This window comes from Papaver somniferum, chromosome 10, assembly GCF_003573695.1.
Source record: "Papaver somniferum cultivar HN1 chromosome 10, ASM357369v1, whole genome shotgun sequence".
In the NCBI taxonomy this organism is placed as follows: domain Eukaryota; kingdom Viridiplantae; phylum Streptophyta; class Magnoliopsida; order Ranunculales; family Papaveraceae; genus Papaver; species Papaver somniferum.
Genome location: NC_039367.1, coordinates 11,055,745 through 11,072,608, shown reverse-complemented (window position 1 = coordinate 11,072,608; position 16,864 = coordinate 11,055,745). Strand labels below are relative to the sequence as shown.

The following is a 16,864-nucleotide window of genomic DNA, read 5'->3' as shown; positions in this document are numbered from 1 at the left end:
CCAAAGTAAAGTGTGATAAATTCCTTTTGACTGCATTAGACTAATGAAAATTTTCTGGCATCAGGGGGAGCATCTAATGGCGTGTTGAACTATTTTCCTTCACCGAGGTTGCTTTTTCCCACATGGTTTTGTTACTAGGCAAGGTTTTTAATAAGACAACAACAAACACCGGGGATGTGTTTTCCCAGCTAAGGCTATTGTCTTTCCCACAAGGATTTTCAGCCTTAAGAGTTGTGAAGCAACTAGTCAACTTCAACGGAGCAAAGTGATCATCTGCAAAGGATCACCTTTACTTGCATTTGTCATGTTGTACTCTTTTCCCTTCGTCAAGGTTTTATCCCACTGATTTTTCCTTGTCAAGGTTTTAATGAAGCAACATATCCGAGTCCAATTATATTCTAGGATTGCTTAAGATTGTACTCTTTTTATTTAGTTCAGGTTTTGTTCCTCTGGGTTTTCCTGACGAAGTTTTAACAAGGCAATTAACTTAGATTCGACGATCTTTAAAGATCTTATTGCATGTGACGAACTATATGTAAAATACGAGACAACATGTGAAGTACTACATGTGAAGAGCTGTACCAAGGTTTTATCCCACTGGGTTTTTACTTTTCAAATTTTTAACGAGGCGATTCATTTCGGCACAAGCCATCAAAGAGAGAACGCCATTTGAAGAAATACATTCAAAGCACTATATGTGAAGCACTATGTATAAAGTTTTGTTATTGAACCGCACAAGGGGGAGTGTTACAGGGCCTACGGCCCATGGGTTATCCATTTATATGTATATAATGTAACCTATGTAATAGAGCTACTAATCCCCTGATAAGATTCTTCTTATTCTTCTTCCTCTTATCTCTCCATGTTTCACCTCTAATTCTCCTCAAACAGAACAGAGTAACTGAATACCTAATCCTGAAATTTGGAACAAAGTAGATATCAGCCATTAATTTCGCGTTGTTTTCATATGCAAATTCATAAAACCAATGACTAAATTTTGAGGGAAAAAGAAAATAAAATCCCTAAGATTATATTATTAGATTTCTTTAGTTTGATGAAGAAAATTTGTTACAAAGCTTTGGCCACTGGCAAGCTTAGAAATAAAAGCAACGGGACCGGCGCCACCTCTTATGATTATTTGAAGCAGCGAAGGAAGAAAATGGCGGTCGTTTAGGTGGGGAAGGATGAAGAAGATTAAAATGATTTCATATATTGATACTCCATATATTAATGATTTCATATATTGATACATTCGTGTTTTCTACTAAGTATTTTTATTTTAATTTTTTTAAGTTGTCAATTGGATAAGCCTGAACACATATTTAAAGATATACAATAAAAATTTCATATATTGATACTCCATATATTAATAAACTATATATATTAATAAAAAATCATAGTCCCAACCTGGGCTAGTTATAAATAGTAATAATCTCCACATTTTAATATTAGTAATAGATTTTTCTAGTCCCACCAAAAGAAATTTACCTTCATATATTAATATAATAGTCATTCTTGGAAACTTATAGATCTTGTTACGTGAAAATTCAATATGAAATAAGTACTTACCCATAGTTGTTTGAGAGAATATGTAACTTTTTTCATTATTATCGCATGTTCAGATTTGCGGATGTGTAAGATCTCGTTACTGTGCGCACCTTCTTGCCTGAAGCCAAAATATTTCCAACTTGTCGAGCATTTTAAAAGTTCTTGGCATGAAACATTTGGTATATCCATACTATCATCATCAATATTATCTCCTCCGCTTCTTGTCTAATTCCAACGATGATTTCTTCTTCGGTTAAGGCATATACGACTTGTTTCTCATTTGGATGATTAAAGAAGACATCCATATCATTTACATACTTTGAATTAGCAAAAAAAATCATTTTTTTGATATACGTCCTTAAATTAATAATTTTGTGATATACGTCCCTGAATTAATATATAAAGAGGAATAATAACAAAGCAGCGGACTACGTAGCTAAAGAAGCAAGGATTAAAAGACTACAACACATGTCGGAGAACCTCAATCAAAAAGTTCATATATCTAGCATTGATTTTAATACTTTTGATAAAGATGATTTTGTAAACCTCTTATACTACATTTGCTAGTTTTTTATATATGAACTTTTCCATAAAAAAAATGTCCGAAGGCTATTAATATATGGAGTTTTTACTGTATTAGGGTTTGAGTTATGATGAAATCCTTAGAAAACCCTAATAACAAGTAGCATGTTTTGATTATTGTTTAGTTAGAAGGAAAATTATGCTTATGTAACCCATGACTTATTCCAAATTTGTGTATTGCATTTTACACCTTATTAGGTTTTTACTGAAGGTAAATCAAAATAAAAAAAAAATTGGCACAAGATAAATAAGAAAAAAACTCTACAATTTCAACCTATATGTTGTTGCTACGAAAAGAGGAGATGTACATAAAAAAACACAAATACAATTCTATTTCCACATTTGAGAAATAAAGAATACGGATATAAATTTTCATCCCCTAAGCCAAACAAATTCAACTTTCTACACATTTTTCTAAGAAAAACATCTCCATACGATTGGTTAAATAGATAATGGTTCTCCTCGCTAATATGCGTGCTACAAATCTTGTCCCTTAACTTATAACTCTCGGAATTAAATTAAGGGAAAAAACCAGAATGTTTTACGAACACAACACACGTTACAGAGTGTGCATAAAATCAGACTCACGAACATATCATAAAAACTTAATCTGCCTGGATGGAGTACAATTTACTTTGGGCAGCAATCCAATGGTTAGGGAGATTTGCTTACATGGACTTCGGTACTCCGATGGGCAGTGCATCTCACAATTGGTAACTTGGCACAGCAAAGGACACCCTGTTCACCACTTGAAATGATCCAGTCACGATATTACCTTATTCTAGTATTCTCCTCATACACCCTAAGATACGTATTATACTCTCCGTCTTTATATTATATTTCTGTATAATGAATGAGAAAAAACCCAATTCACATTCCGCCACACTGGTTGTTTTGCCCTCTTCTCTCTTTCTTTCTTCCCCAAAATCTCTTCCCGTTTTCGGAGATTGAAATGGAAGCAGAGAAGAAGAAACCGTTGGACCTAGATTACAACAAGCTCTTTTCTAAGAAAGATAAAGATGATGAACTTGTAGTTGTTCCAGCAATACAAACACCACAACCATCATCATCGTCAACATGTGCTCAGCATTTTAAAGATATGTGTAGAACATTTTCTGAGTATGGACTGACAGAAAAAATCTCTAGAATTAAAAATACTCTCGCAACCGTAGCACATAGCTTGCCTGACAAAGGTGCTAAGCTGAAGGGGAATCTTAAAGCCCTTGAAGCAGAACTGGAGAGTAGACATCACAAAATCGAAATCATCAAGAAGGTTGTTTTGCTTATTGATTTCTCTAGCTTAAATTTCATTATCGTAAGGGTTTCATTTATTTTTTCCAATTAGGTTTTTGTTGATTTTTCTATATGTATGTATCACATTTGGGGTTTGTTTTTTTGAAGGATTACAACTACACTAATCACTGTGATACTTAGTTCCATTAGGGCATTTTACATGATTTTTAAAATGGGGTTTGCTTTTCTTTCATAGTTGTGGGATAACTGCTATCACTTCATCTTGTAACAACTATATAACGTGTATGCTTATTCTCCATGATCTTTAACTTTTATGTTTGTTCTTAGGCTGATGACACTGTGGAGATGACGCCAGTCACGCCATCATCATTTGTCAAGGCATTTTCTAGAAAAATTGATGAAGAGGTAGGGAAGATCTGGATGGTGGATGTATCTTCTGTGTCTTTTTTCCCCATCTTTCTCATTTCTCATTCTCACGAGTATTTGAGCAACAAAGGGTATCTGAGCTTCAATGTCTTATCAACAGTCAGATTTTGTTGCTCGTGATAAAGACAAACCATTTGAAGAGGAACTTAGATATTTGGGCAAGGGTAATCGACAAACTAAACGAATAAATAAGGTCGAGGAAAATGGAGTGGGTTCAAGACAGTTACTTGTTAAATGCAATGCCAGTCTCTCACGCGATAAAGATGTGGATATACCATCTAACGGGGTTCAAAAGCAAAAGACTATTACAGCTGTGAAGTTCTATTCTTCTCAACAAGATGAAGACGTGTCTGATGGTTTTGCAAAGAGGTAACTGTTGTTATGGTTTCTTTTCTTGTATTACAAACTAGCTTGGTTTTCCTCATATGTCGAAACACCAATTCTAAAGTGTAGCCAGTCTAAAGCTGCCACAGAGTACAGTTTTCTAATGGTTTATATTTTTCATGATGTCAATAGTAAAACCTACTTCTATGCTTTGATTTGATAACATCGTCGATTATATATTCACCCAAACTTGATCTTCCATTTGCTGAAAGGATTCTTCTAAACATCAATGTCTCAATATAATAGCTGTACCCAGGGTTTATTATTAATCTTCGAGAAGTTAGAGTTTGCAACTTATGGTGCTTAAATATCACATGTTTTGCTTTTTAGTTCCCTCCCATATCCTCCTATGGCCTCATCCATCTTTGTGAAATGCAATCTGCTACAACATTTTGATTATGAGTAATCTGAATGCTGCTGCACTAGTAGTTTGCATAAGCTTTAAATGCATGGATTCAGTTTGGTTTGTTTTTCTAAAAATTATTTGCGTAAATGTTATACTAGGAGGAGGACTTCTGAACAGCAACCCTCTCCTAGGCCCAGAAGGATCAAGGTAAGTGCCTTGTGTTATTTTCCTCACTCAATTCTTTTAATCTTTCATCCCCAGTGCTTCAAAGAAGGTTATCACACTAGTCTTTAGTTACTTTGTATACCCAAGTATGATGCTGATGTATTATTCTTTAAATTCTTGCACTCTCTCTAGTGTTATTTTCAACTATGTCACTCATTAAGGCTTCTTGATGTCCATGAGTTGGCCATCATGACAAAGTGAAGTGCACCTGTTTTGTATGAAATTAGAGGTCTTGCTCATTTATGCACTCGTTTTCTAACCAAAACTCTATACCATGATAAGTTTATCGAAGAAGATTAATCCTATTATTTATCAGATATTGAGCTTCTTATTTTTTTTCCCCTTTTCTATTCTAAATTTCAGTTATGTAATAGTCGATATATTCTATATAATCTATGTAGTCTGAATTTAGATACCTTGATGTCATTTTAGAGTTTCATGGACTATATGTTTCTGTGAGGGGTAAATTATTCTATTCATTCTGTTACTTAGGTAGCATTGGAAATTCTTACACCGAATTGCTTGATTTATTATTTAATGCCACTTTCTAAACCCTGTCATGATACAATTGTGCTAACTCCGATTATTGAAATGCAGTCTTCGTTATTATTCGGTTTCTTAGGATTGAATTTGTCTTTTTGAATTGTTGGGAATGTTGCGAAACAGGTACAGAACGTGGTTGATCTGGACGATGATGATGATTGTCAGCCTATACAGACAGTACAGCAGCAAGACCAATGTCTTGGACGGTGAATGCCTTTTTTTAGATATCGAAATTAACAACTTTTTGGGTGGTGGCTGTTTCTCATTTTATGAATGCTCTGTTATTGCAGGAGAAAGGATTCTAAAATTTATTATCCGTCAAGGTGCAGTTAGCTCTTTGACCTGAAGAGTTCATGGAATATGACTACTTGACTCTACATTGTGCTACACTTTCTTTTACATGGTGCTTATATAGTTGTTCATTTGGAACAGGTTGGAACCTGCGTCTGTTGAGATTTGTTACTCAGACATTGATTGCCTTGCTCCTGAAGCCTTTTTATCGTCAACTATTATGAACTTTTACATTCGGTAATATCCTCTTTACTTTTTATTTTATTATCTATATAAGCAATATCCTCTTTAAATTGAAGATGCCAAAACCTGAACTGAAGTTCCCATGTAATTCCTGTTTTTGTTAATATCATCCTTTTTAAGTCCACTAGATGCCTATTTTGTTATCATCTGGGAGAGAAGTAACCCAGGAATAGAATGCTTCTTTAACCAAATTGGCCTACTGATTTTGTTCCTTTACATGCTTTTGTAAAGATTTGTTAGTTGCTAAGATGAATTTTTTTCCTGGTCTTTGTGTGTTCGTCACCATTTAAGTTGTTGGAAGTTGCAATTGGCATTGGCACTCATGTCCTAATTAGTTGCAATCCTGTTCTTGAAGATATCTGCAACGACCGGTGTCAGCAACTGGTAAATCAAGAGCTGATTACCATTTTTTCAATACCTATTTTTACGAGAAGCTCAAGGAAGCTGTTGCACCCAAGGTAAATCTATTTTCTTGAGTATGCAATTTCATCCACTGAATTAATCATGCTTTGTGCTATCTCATCCACCGACTTAATCATGCTTCTCGACCGTGACCATGCAGCGATTCAAATGCAATAGGATTTGGTATATAAGTTTGTAAGGGTTATTTATGTAATCACATTTATACCAAAGTATGTCAATCCAGGCACCTATTTGTAGGCTGTAGGCCTAAACTAGCTTTGAAATGTGGATATGTACGTTTCTTTCCATGCAAAAATAGAAACTACAAGCAATAGATACCTTGATTTATTTGTTACAATTTACCACCTTAACATAACATCTCCCTTTGGGGATTCTACCTTTGTTTGGGTCTCTTCATGTAATACCTACTAATTTATCCCAATGTTTTTGTTAGTTTTGTCTATAGCTCATCTTTTTCATGAAATTTTGCAGGGCGAAACACGTGCAACTTTTGCCAAGCTCAGGAGGTGGTGGAAAGGTGTTAATATTTTTCAGAAAGCATACATATTTGTACCTATACATGAAAAGTAAGTTAGCGAAGTTTGATACTGATGTTATAGAAGTCAGAGTAATAAATGAATAGAATTCAGCCTTATGCAGAGCCCTAGAATTTTTTTTAGGGGAGAAAAGAAGTAGAAACATGAGGTTCAGACCCTGCTATTGGGTACTTGGGATTTGCAAATTTAGCCAACTTACTACAAGATTCTTTAAGACCCTCTTTGATTTCCAAGTTATGGGAGGGCTGAAGTTGCTTTTTGATGTTCTTGCAGCTGTTAGCACATTATCAAATTTGGTCATTAATTTTATGTTATCACTCTCTGCTTGTCGCTTCCATCAATAGAAGTTGGTACCAAATATGTACTGCTCTGCCTCTGACTTATGAAGTTCAGAAGTTGTATGGTTCTAAATATGTGGATGAAATCATGAAAGTGTACTTAGCATATGGCTATGTCTATTTCACATTCTCTCATTTTATCTTTTCTCCTCAAGAGACGTAACTTGTTTTGTTTCACGGAATCAGCTCTCATTGGAGCTTGGTGATTATATGTATACCAGACAGAGAAGATGAATCAGGACCAGTTGTACTCCATTTGGATTCATTGGGATGTCACGATGTTGATCAAGTATGTCTGAACATTAAACGGTGAGTCGTTGACTGCATGTTCATTATTACTAATTACTTGTTTGACTTTTTTGCGTAGTATTAAAGTAATTTCTCGAATCATTTTATATCATTGATCTCTATCTCGGGGCTTCTCTAAGGATGTTTTAGCTTTTAAGTAATTTCCGCTAAAGCTGGAAGTAAATTTGATAAACATCAAATACGTTTCAGTGTTCAAAGTTCAAACATAGCCTGAGGAAATTCGGAGTATCCCCAGGAAGTTCGTAGTTTCCTCTTGAGTCAGTGGTTGTTGAATCACGTTCAATTTATATAGGATCATACATCCAGGGAAGCAAAAACTCTTGACAACAATAACTAAGTTGGAACAAATTTATCGTTTTGACATGTTTTGTTTAATCCATGGGTCAGTATAACGACAACAGACAGACACACTCACGCAGAGACTCTCTCTCTCTCTCTCTCATCTCAGTTGCATGCCTTCTTGATAATCTATTATTCTTCTTAACCGTGATATTTCTTAACCGTGATATGATGTCACTTGTGCTTCCTAGCTTTTTAATCGAAGAGTGGAAATATATAGATCAACAGAGCAGTCAAGGAAGTATTCCTCCAGATACTTCTATTGCAGATAAAATATGGAAAAATTTCTCCCGTAGAGTTGAGGATCGAAGCATCAGGGTAAGCTTTTGGAATAAATTCTCAAATTTATGGCAGTAGGTTGCATTTTATGTTGCCCTCTGTGTCCCTTTTTATTTTTTTAACGTCTAGAAATATGCTCTAAAAGTCCAACTTCTAATTTGTGTTTATACATATACATAATATAGCCAAGAATATATACTTGTAATAAATCATTATTGATTCAATTATTTTGGTCATTAAGTTTCCAGTGGAGCTATAAAGCATAGTGTTTTCCCTGAATACTCCCGTATGATCTTGTTGCTAGGTGCCCCATCTCCACCTCACCACCTTTGGCCGTTTAGGGATTTACATTTTTGCTAATTGTGCGAGTTTGCGGAGCCTCATACATGATCCCAGGATACATGTAACCTGTATTCAGAGATGAACCCTTGGAGTTATATTCTGTAGTGAGTAAAAGTAAGCTCATATGTCTATGTACTGTATCAAGTACAATTACTTCAGAAGTTCTCTGGTAGTAGTTTTACACTTTCTTTACTAAACTAAGTCAGTTTTGTGGTTTCTTTTCCTGTTTTCCTTGGGAACAATTTAGTGGATCTAATATTCAACACTTTGTAGTAATCTAAAAGCTAATCAGGTGTTCTAAAATTCATGTAGTATTTTCTGAATCATTTCAGTTGGATCATGTTTGTATGATGACCTTTTGTTTTCCCATCAGGTCCCGCAACAGAAAAATGAGTATGATTGTGGCATTTTTGTACTTTATTTCATGGAGAGGTTCATTGAAGAGGCCCCTGATAGGCTCAAGAAGAAGGATTTGATTATGGTATATGGTTATTCTAGCTTTTGTCGGTTAGTTCTCTATATTCTCTATATATCTGAATTAACCTTTGTAGTTCAGTTTGGCAGGAAATGGTTCGAACCAGAGGAAGCCTCTGGGTTAAGAAAGAGAATCCGTAATTTACTTCTGGAGGAATTTCAAAATGCTGAAATTGAGAGCGATAGTGGAAAGTCTTCTACTGCATCTTCAGATGCCGATGATTCTGCAGACTGCACCCTGCAACCTACTGAAGATGGTGGTGATTCATCAGTATGTGACGTGCAAACTATTAATTCTTGAAAGAACTCAGCATCTGGAGAAAGTTCTGTTGGCATCACCTCTTGCCAATCGTCTAACATAAGTGTAACTATGTGGATTTTGTGAATATAACGCTCTCTGCAGAGAATTGGGTGTGAAAGAAATAATTGATCTAGCTTCAATGATATGGGAAGAAAATGTTGCGGAGTAGTTGAAGGATGTTTACCTTTCCAAGAAGAGGACTAGTAGATTCGGGACTTACTAGTGTTTAGTGGATTTCAAATTGTTCTGTATTCAGGTTGCATTGTGTTCTACGTAACAGTTGCAAACCGGAACAATTGAAAACAACAAAATGATGTCTTTTGGGTTCAAAAATTGTGATCTCTGTATTTTTTGCTGAATCAGTTTAGGTTCAGGGGCTGAAATTTTACCCTTGTATACTTTGTAAAGAACACTTGAACAGAAATGAAGAGTATTCTGAACTGAAGTTAGGCTGCTCAGCATGTAGAGAGCTTTTTGGGTTGATTAGTAGTTGCTTATTTGCTAAACACCCGCTACGAGTTATCCTTGATACTGGGTAATCCTTTGGGTGTTCTTATCATTGTTGTTTGCATTATTATGTTTGCGCAGCATGCCTAACATGAATTTTCAACAGGAAGTACATGTGAACACTATCAAGTACTAGATATAAACCGTTCATTTCCCATGATATCACGTGTTAACATTATCTCAGTCCAAACTGGGGTCATTATCTTTGGCATCATTATGTGGCTTCTTTTCTTTGATCTTCGTACTCTCTCTACCATTTCCCTAGAAACATCGAAACCTCAATTTTGTTTTTTCAGTATATAAATAAAATCTAAGAAACAATTTTTTTTGGAAATGATCGTCAGTTCACGAAATCAATTCCAGTTTTTCTGCCATGGTTTCTCTACAACTCTCTTCTTGTTGTAGTGCTTCTAATGGATCTTCATTCTTTCTTTACAATTTCTCTCGTAATTCTTCTATCGATAATAATGGGTTTTCTTCAAATCTTAAAAAATCAAAATTGGGGTTTGATGGAGCAGAGAAAAAGCTCTGTTTCATCAGTAAGAAAAACAAGACTAGCGTTTTTGCAATGGCATCAAATGTACCTTCTCCTTCTAAAATGAATCTTAATGAGTATATGGTTATACTGGATAAACCACTTGGTATTCGTTTTGCTATTTCTGTTGATGGAAAGATCTTCGTACATGCTCTTAAAAAAGGGGTAATTCTCTCTCACACGCATACTCTAGTTTGATATTTAGTAATTGCAGTACATAGTTTCATAAAATTTGATCAGTGAAATGTTTTTTCTTTTGGATTTCCATGGAAATGATCTTGTTTTTACTATTTATTTTTGGAAAGGTCTCGAACTACTGACCTCAAGTAACAGAGTCAGCTCAGCTCAGTAGGTTGAAATCTGGAAATGATCTTGTTTTGTAGTCTATATAGTTCATATATGAGAATTTAATGTTGCCCAAGGAGAATTTTGACTCACAATTTGTTAATATTCGACCAATATGGTGTTTGCGTAGGGAAATGCGGAGAAAACTAGAATAGTCTTGGTAGGGGATACATTGAAGAAGGCAAGTAATGGGTCTGCTGATGGATTTGTTCAGATCAAGAACTACTCGGACATACAGTACGAATTTTCATCTTTTGAGTCCTAACACAAATATAGAAGATAACATTGTATTCAACTTTTGATTCCCTATTGAATTCTTGGGTATTTCTGCAGGAAATTTCTTAAGGAAGAGAAAGGATCTTGCAGTTTAGTTCTGGAAAGACCCTTTGCTCCTTTTCCTGTTCAACAATTGCTTAATGCGAGTGTCGACGATATGTCATTCAATAAAGGTCGGGTTTCACTTGTTTCTTGGAATCAAACGGTATTGGCGTCATACTTAGAGCCATCGTCTGGGAGCAAAGGGAATTCAGGGTTTGCAGTATTCTCTCCGAAGCTGCTGGCAGCACCAGGGTGGAAGTATCTTAATAATCAGGATGCACAAGTTTCTTCGCGAAGGCAGAGTAACTTTTTTGCTCCTCCAATAAGCCAACTTGTTTGTGTAGTCTCCGAGGAAGAACTCGAAGAAGCAGAATGGGCTCATGGGAGTTTTCCTTTGGAGGAATATATTAAAGCGCTCGATCGCTCTAAAGGCGAGTTATACTACAATCACTCACTTGGTATGCGTTACAGTAAGGTATGAGTATTTGCTTTATATGCATACTATAGACGTACTGGTTAAGATGTGCCAATAAACTTGTAAAAAACTGCTAAGAAATAACTCTTGACTGTAGAATCTTTCTTGTATTACAGATTACGGAACAGTTATATGTCGGATCATGTATACAAACAGAAGCTGATGTAGAAACATTGGCTAATGATTTGGTATGCTTAATTCTTTCAACTTTTCTACGCTATTTCATTCTATGCTAAAACTGGAAATTTCTTGAATATTGTGAATTTCTCCTGCGGTAGTATTGTTCTACATTTTCTGTTAATACAATGCTACATATCTTTGCATCAGGGAGTTACTGCTGTATTAAATTTCCAGAGTCCAAATGAATGTGCCAATTGGGGAATTAATTCTGAATCAATCAATGACGCTTGCCGTCGTTCGAATATCCTCATGATCAACTATCCTGTAAGGTAATAATTGACTCGCATAGATGACAATACTGATTTCCATGCATTGGTTTGTACAAGTACATAGTACATTCCTTAATTTTCTATGTAATTTCTTTTGCAGGGATGTAGACTCATTTGATTTGAGGAAAAAGCTTCCATTTTGTGCAGGACTGTTACTGAGGTTGTTGAAAAAGAACCTTCGAATTTTTGTAACGTGTACTACTGGGTTTGATAGATCCCCAGCTTGTATTGTCGCATATTTGCACTGGATGCAGGATACTGCCCTTCAAGACGCATACAATTTTGTCGCTGGCTTACACCCATGCAGGCCCAACAGGTATCTTCATACAAACTTTTAGTCAACTGTTGTACTGATCTGGTAAACTTTTTGCAATGTTTATAGAAAATTAACATGGTTTCGGAACTGTCATAGCAACTAGTTGTTTAGAGACAAAGACTCATGATACAATCTGATGCAGACCAGCAATTGTCTGGGCAACATGGGACCTTATTGCTATGGTTGAAAAAGATAGACATGATGGGCCTCCGACTCATGCCGTGACTTTTGTCTGGAGTGGGAGAGAGGTAAGTGCATACTTCAACTTTTTCCTCGGCATATTTTTCTAGTTTGATTTTAGGCCTCTGAGATTGATTTAAAGACGGACTTGAGATTAAATGAGGACAAAATCTTGTACTGTTTTCTCTTATCAAATGTTTTTCTTTAATGTTCTCTTGTGTCAATAGGGGGAGGATGTATCCTTGGTTGGAGATTTCACTGGTAATTGGAAAGAACCCGTTAAAGCTGTTCACATGGGAGGTCCAAAATATGAGGCTGAAATCAAACTTAACCAGGGAAAGTAAGTTTTGAACCCTGTATCATTTGTCCGAGCATATCCATATAGCATATAACCATACAATTTTCCACTAGGTATTGCTACAAGTTCATAGTCAATGGGAACTGGAGGCACTCAACAGGGTCACCAACAGTGTCCGATGAACATGGGAATCTGAACAATGTTATTGTGGTAGGAGATACTGCTAGCATACGGCCTGCTACTGTGCAGCAACAAACTAAGGTACTGATATCGTGAGAGGAAAACTATCTTTTACTGAATCCATCATATATATATATATAGATCATTGTTTTTATGGTGTGATTTTGTAGGATTCCTCGGTTGTGAAGGTGATTGAACGGCCGCTGACAGAATACGAGCGCGTAATGTTGGCAAAAGCTGCTCGATGTCTTGCATTCTCTATCTGTCCTATCAGACTAGCTCCTAAATAGATTATTCTGTGTCCAACTGCATGCTTCTACCCTAACATTGAACCAGAGTATATGGGTGGACTTCCATTTCGTGTAATCTGCTCCTGCACAATGCAGCCTTGATTTGAAGCACAAGTGAGCCAAAGTTTCACTTCAGGATCCCCTGGCTCTGTAATTCCCAAGTTGCCTTTCCATATATTCCTCAATATGTAGGTCACCTTCAAAAGCATAGGTGTTCTGTATGTGGTAGCTTTCACTTCAGGACCCCTGGCTCTTCAAATCCCCAGTTGTCTTTCCGAATATTCCTTGATATGTAGGTCACCTTAGAAAGCAAAGGTGCTCTATATGTTGTAAATTTTGCTACGCGGGTCTGAGTTTTGTTGTACTTATTATACTGAAGAATTGAACTCTTATTAATATAAAAATGTTCAGAGAATTGCATTCCCATTTACAAGTTTTGAGATGCCCGACTGTTTGAACACATGTTTGAAGAAACAATTCCATTGACGTTGTATTATTACTAGGGCTTAACCAGTGCCGTAATGGCACAGGCGTTCCTTTGGGATGTGTTATCTTTAAAAGATATGAAATGGGTGTACTCCAAAATTTATCTGAACATTATGTTTGCTATTAGCACACTTACATAGTTGCATTCAGAAGCCTGATTCTCATTCGTATAGAATCTTGAGTAGTCATGTTACCCATCTACAAGTCGAAATGCAATTTGAGAACTGTCTGGTCTTTACCATTTATTACATCGACAAATAACAATTATGTCATCTTACAATTTGTTAGGCAGTTAGGCAAAGAGGCAACTGAGAAGTCGCATGTACACAAGCAAACATAATTATGATAGCGAAAAAACAGGTGAATATCCTTGCTTGGCCTTCTTTGTTGGTTCTTATGGAGCTCCTGACTCACCGAGCAACACACTTTCTTTCATATTTAAGTTTTCCTGGAATCAGCGTAGATCAAAAATTTCCAACCTGAGATTTGGGTTGATATAGACATTGGAGCACTCCTCATAAATGGGACTCCCATCTGATGGTTCTTGATGAGAATGAAAACCTCTCTCATCGCACTCCCTGATGACATTAATGCCCCCTGGGTTGGATAGTCGAAATATACCATAGTTCCTGTGGGGGAACATGATATGTTTAGTTTCAGAGTATGCAGCTCATTATTATATAACATCATGGATCACTAATAGAACAGATTTTGGACCAGGCACAGCATGAACACATCTTAGCAACCTTATATAGCTGATAGATACATTAAGGAGTAACACAAGCCCACCTTGAGGGATCTGTTGGAGCCATGACTACAGCAATTGCTTCAGGGAGCATGACCTGGCCACAACCAATACAGCGTGTAAATAGCTCCCTATGCACAATGACAGCATACAAGCAACTGTAAAACACCAATATGTCAGTTACCTGATAGGAGAACTGAGTGTGTAGGTCGATGGATGACATAAAACAGGTTTGAGAAGGATGTGTCTGAAAATTGAAATAAGATTCGATAAGGATGAAATATAACCGACCACGAATTGACTAAGCTAAAGGTACCTACATGGATCCATCCGAGAGAAAAGAGGGAATGCTCATCTTGAATGGCAAAGATCTCTTCCTCATTCCTAGCCTGGCACTGCCATTAGTTATACCCAATGGATTGATTAGTCGATAAAAATTTCCGCCACTTTGGAGAATGGTGTTATATTGCAGAGACAGACACCACAACAGGGAACTTCAAGGGAGCTTACCGAACTGGAAGTTGCCTCCTGCTTTGGTATTATCAACGTGGTCACGTAAAATATACTGTCCTTCTGTACATAGGAAATACAAAGCAGATAATCACTCGAGTACTTCTGAAACCCAACCATCCTAGCTCTTACAATCAGTGGAGATGTATAAAATTAAATCTTGGGATCCATGTGAAAGTGTCGAGATCTTACAAGAAAAGCACCAAGAATACCACAGGTCTCCACATCCTGTTTTGTGTTGTCACTAGCAAGTTCCATAAAATCATCCATCAATCTTGCCGACTGGGGGAGTTAAAAAGTATTCACCCATCATTCACTAAAGAGGACATCCATTAGGCAAGAATTCTAGGAAGGAACTTGGAAATTTATTGAACTACATAGAGTTTTTGTTCTTACAATGTGTATGTCTTGGTAAGAATGTCCGGAATGCTCGCGGGTCGAATCAGCAATATCAATGTGAGACACACCGGAACCACAGGGCATATCGTGTACGAATGAAAGAGTGGGAGAGGGGAAAGATTGAGTAACAAGATGAATATTGACGATGCAGACAGTCTCTGTGTTTGAGAAGGTTGAAGAAGGTGATGTGCAACTTCTGCAAGACTCCCCTGTAGTAGCAGATGTTAACCCAATATTTCCCTTACTGACATTGCTGAAACCGGAATATGGCGTAGAAAATAAGCACTATTCATAGTGATACCGGTTCTTTTTAGTTTCAAACATTCAGTACCCCGAAGAGCACATCATACAGAAAAAAAGTTAAGTTAAAACCTCTCATCACTGTTTGGCGAGGAGTGATCACGTTCACTCAAAGAGATACAGCCCAGTTGAGGTTTCAGAAGTTCCAATTCTTTGGTGAACTCCTCACGTATCTGACCCAATTATTATCCAAGAAATTTCACATTTCAGGTGAAAAAGAGAATCAACAATGGAACAATCTCAAACCGCACAATCAAAGCAAAAAATATACCAATTTTCCTATTACAGTGGTAATATAATAACTTTGATGAGGTAATTTTATACCTTACTATGATGAAGCTTTTCTTCAGAAGAGTAGGTCGAATAACTTTGGTGTCGAGCTATAATAGAAACCAAACTGCACACAGAGAACAAACCCACTCTCATTCGACCGCGATGAAGATACTATTTTACCCAAAACGATTCAAAATGTGCTAGAAAGGTTTGACACCTTAGGGTTTCAAATAACAGGAATTCTACTATGTTTGCACTTTGCACCCAACAATAACTGTTTTACATAAAACTGGACACAAACAGTGCAGAAAATGAACAGCATATACTGTCAATAAACACTGCAATAATGATCAAATTTCCGTTCAAATATTGTAGTCTTCATTATTCGATAAAGAAAAAAAAATGAATAAAGAGACGCATGTACCTGCAGTATCTGTTGATAGTCCAGTAAAGATCAGTTATCTTCTTTTCATTTCTACACTGATTTGCCTGAAAAAAAAGAAAAAGAAACACAAAATTATATCAACGGAATGAAAATTTTCAGGCAAAACTAAGATATGAAGAAAACAAAACCTGGGTAATAAGCTGATCAGCAATTCTATAGTAGAAAGATAGCTTGATGGGATTGGGAACTGAGACTTCCATAGTTCGCTTGTGCTTGTGCGAAAACCTATGGTTACAGACGTCTCGTGATATCGAAGAGGCATTAAAGGAGTGGGAGAAAAGGATGAGCTATGGAAAATGATTGTGAGCGCAACAAAGAGACGTGACGTTTTGGGAATCTGGCTATTCTGTAATACTACTATTATTTTATTTTTCCTGGCCAAATCATCGCCGTTCAGGTGTGCCACCGGACAGGATCATCCATTAAAATTTAAAACCCGTCTTTGCGCCGACGGAGTCGAAGCACAGGGATGGTTTTTAGTAGTAACAACAAAAACATGATTCCCACGACTCCATCGAAAAAGCCAAGTGAACACTTAAACTTGCCGAGGGAACTGCTTTTTTTTGATGGAAACATCCTGGAGAACAGCCGCACAGCATAGTAGGTGTTTTTGCCACCTAAAAATGGCTG

General features: G+C 36.5%; 3 protein-coding genes across 5 annotated transcripts; 2 read left to right on the top strand and 1 right to left on the bottom strand.

The window, feature by feature from the left end:
• Positions 1–2,979: 2,979 nt before the first annotated feature.
• LOC113318886 (ubiquitin-like-specific protease 1D) lies at positions 2,980–9,628 on the top strand. 2 transcript variants are annotated; one of them, XR_003344941.1, is made up of 14 exons: positions 2,980–3,403; positions 3,712–3,789; positions 3,911–4,179; positions 4,699–4,747; positions 5,432–5,514; positions 5,599–5,631; positions 5,741–5,836; positions 6,198–6,300; positions 6,737–6,831; positions 7,326–7,448; positions 7,979–8,105; positions 8,371–8,522; positions 8,782–8,889; positions 8,965–8,983. XR_003344941.1 is itself a non-coding variant. In XM_026567167.1 (13 exons), exons 1-13 carry the CDS (start codon positions 2,984–2,986, stop codon positions 9,181–9,183), a joined length of 1,803 nt encoding a protein of 600 aa, XP_026422952.1. In that variant the 5' UTR covers positions 2,980–2,983; the 3' UTR covers positions 9,184–9,628. The 2 variants fall into 2 exon arrangements, 1 of the variants encoding a protein (XP_026422952.1); XM_026567167.1 differs by lacking the exon at positions 8,371–8,522 and having other exon boundaries at positions 8,965–9,628.
• Positions 9,629–9,914: 286 nt separating this feature from the next.
• LOC113317732 (phosphoglucan phosphatase LSF1, chloroplastic-like) lies at positions 9,915–13,491 on the top strand. Of its 2 annotated transcripts, none has more exons than XM_026565871.1 (10): positions 9,915–10,390; positions 10,701–10,807; positions 10,904–11,363; positions 11,480–11,551; positions 11,718–11,812; positions 11,913–12,128; positions 12,271–12,376; positions 12,536–12,648; positions 12,720–12,867; positions 12,957–13,491. In XM_026565871.1, exons 1-10 carry the CDS (start codon positions 10,064–10,066, stop codon positions 13,074–13,076), a joined length of 1,764 nt encoding a protein of 587 aa, XP_026421656.1. In that variant the 5' UTR covers positions 9,915–10,063; the 3' UTR covers positions 13,077–13,491. The 2 variants fall into 2 exon arrangements, with proteins under 2 accessions (XP_026421656.1, XP_026421655.1); XM_026565870.1 differs by having other exon boundaries at positions 9,917–10,390; positions 11,691–11,812.
• Positions 13,492–13,694: 203 nt separating this feature from the next.
• On the bottom strand, positions 13,695–16,840 carry LOC113317734 (AMSH-like ubiquitin thioesterase 2). Its single transcript, XM_026565874.1, has 11 exons — positions 16,363–16,840; positions 16,214–16,278; positions 15,841–15,913; positions 15,589–15,689; positions 15,214–15,469; positions 15,010–15,099; positions 14,818–14,880; positions 14,628–14,702; positions 14,492–14,554; positions 14,352–14,404; positions 13,695–14,191 (listed from the first exon to the last, which is right to left on the bottom strand). The coding sequence occupies exons 1-11, from the start codon at positions 16,432–16,434 to the stop codon at positions 14,017–14,019; spliced, it is 1,086 nt and encodes a 361-aa protein (XP_026421659.1). The 5' UTR covers positions 16,435–16,840; the 3' UTR covers positions 13,695–14,016.
• Between the last annotated feature and the right edge of the window lie 24 nt (positions 16,841–16,864).

Coding starts and splice junctions, on each gene's coding strand:
- LOC113318886 (XM_026567167.1), top strand. CDS start 2,984: ATGAGAAAAAACCCAATTCACATTCCGCCACACTGGTTGTTTTGCCCT. Junction 5,837..6,197: donor ATTATGAACTTTTACATTCG/GTAATATCCTCT, acceptor CTGTTCTTGAAG/ATATCTGCAACGACCGGTGT. Junction 8,890..8,964: donor AGAAGAAGGATTTGATTATG/GTATATGGTTAT, acceptor TTTGTAGTTCAG/TTTGGCAGGAAATGGTTCGA.
- LOC113317732 (XM_026565870.1), top strand. CDS start 10,064: ATGGTTTCTCTACAACTCTCTTCTTGTTGTAGTGCTTCTAATGGATCT. Junction 11,364..11,479: donor TTGGTATGCGTTACAGTAAG/GTATGAGTATTT, acceptor CTTGTATTACAG/ATTACGGAACAGTTATATGT. Junction 12,649..12,719: donor ATCAAACTTAACCAGGGAAA/GTAAGTTTTGAA, acceptor ATTTTCCACTAG/GTATTGCTACAAGTTCATAG.
- LOC113317734 (XM_026565874.1), bottom strand. CDS start 16,434: ATGGAAGTCTCAGTTCCCAATCCCATCAAGCTATCTTTCTACTATAGA. Junction 15,914..16,213: donor ACTATCAACAGATACTGCAG/GTACATGCGTCT, acceptor CTCTGTGTGCAG/TTTGGTTTCTATTATAGCTC. Junction 14,703..14,817: donor AGGAGGCAACTTCCAGTTCG/GTAAGCTCCCTT, acceptor AACTAATGGCAG/TGCCAGGCTAGGAATGAGGA.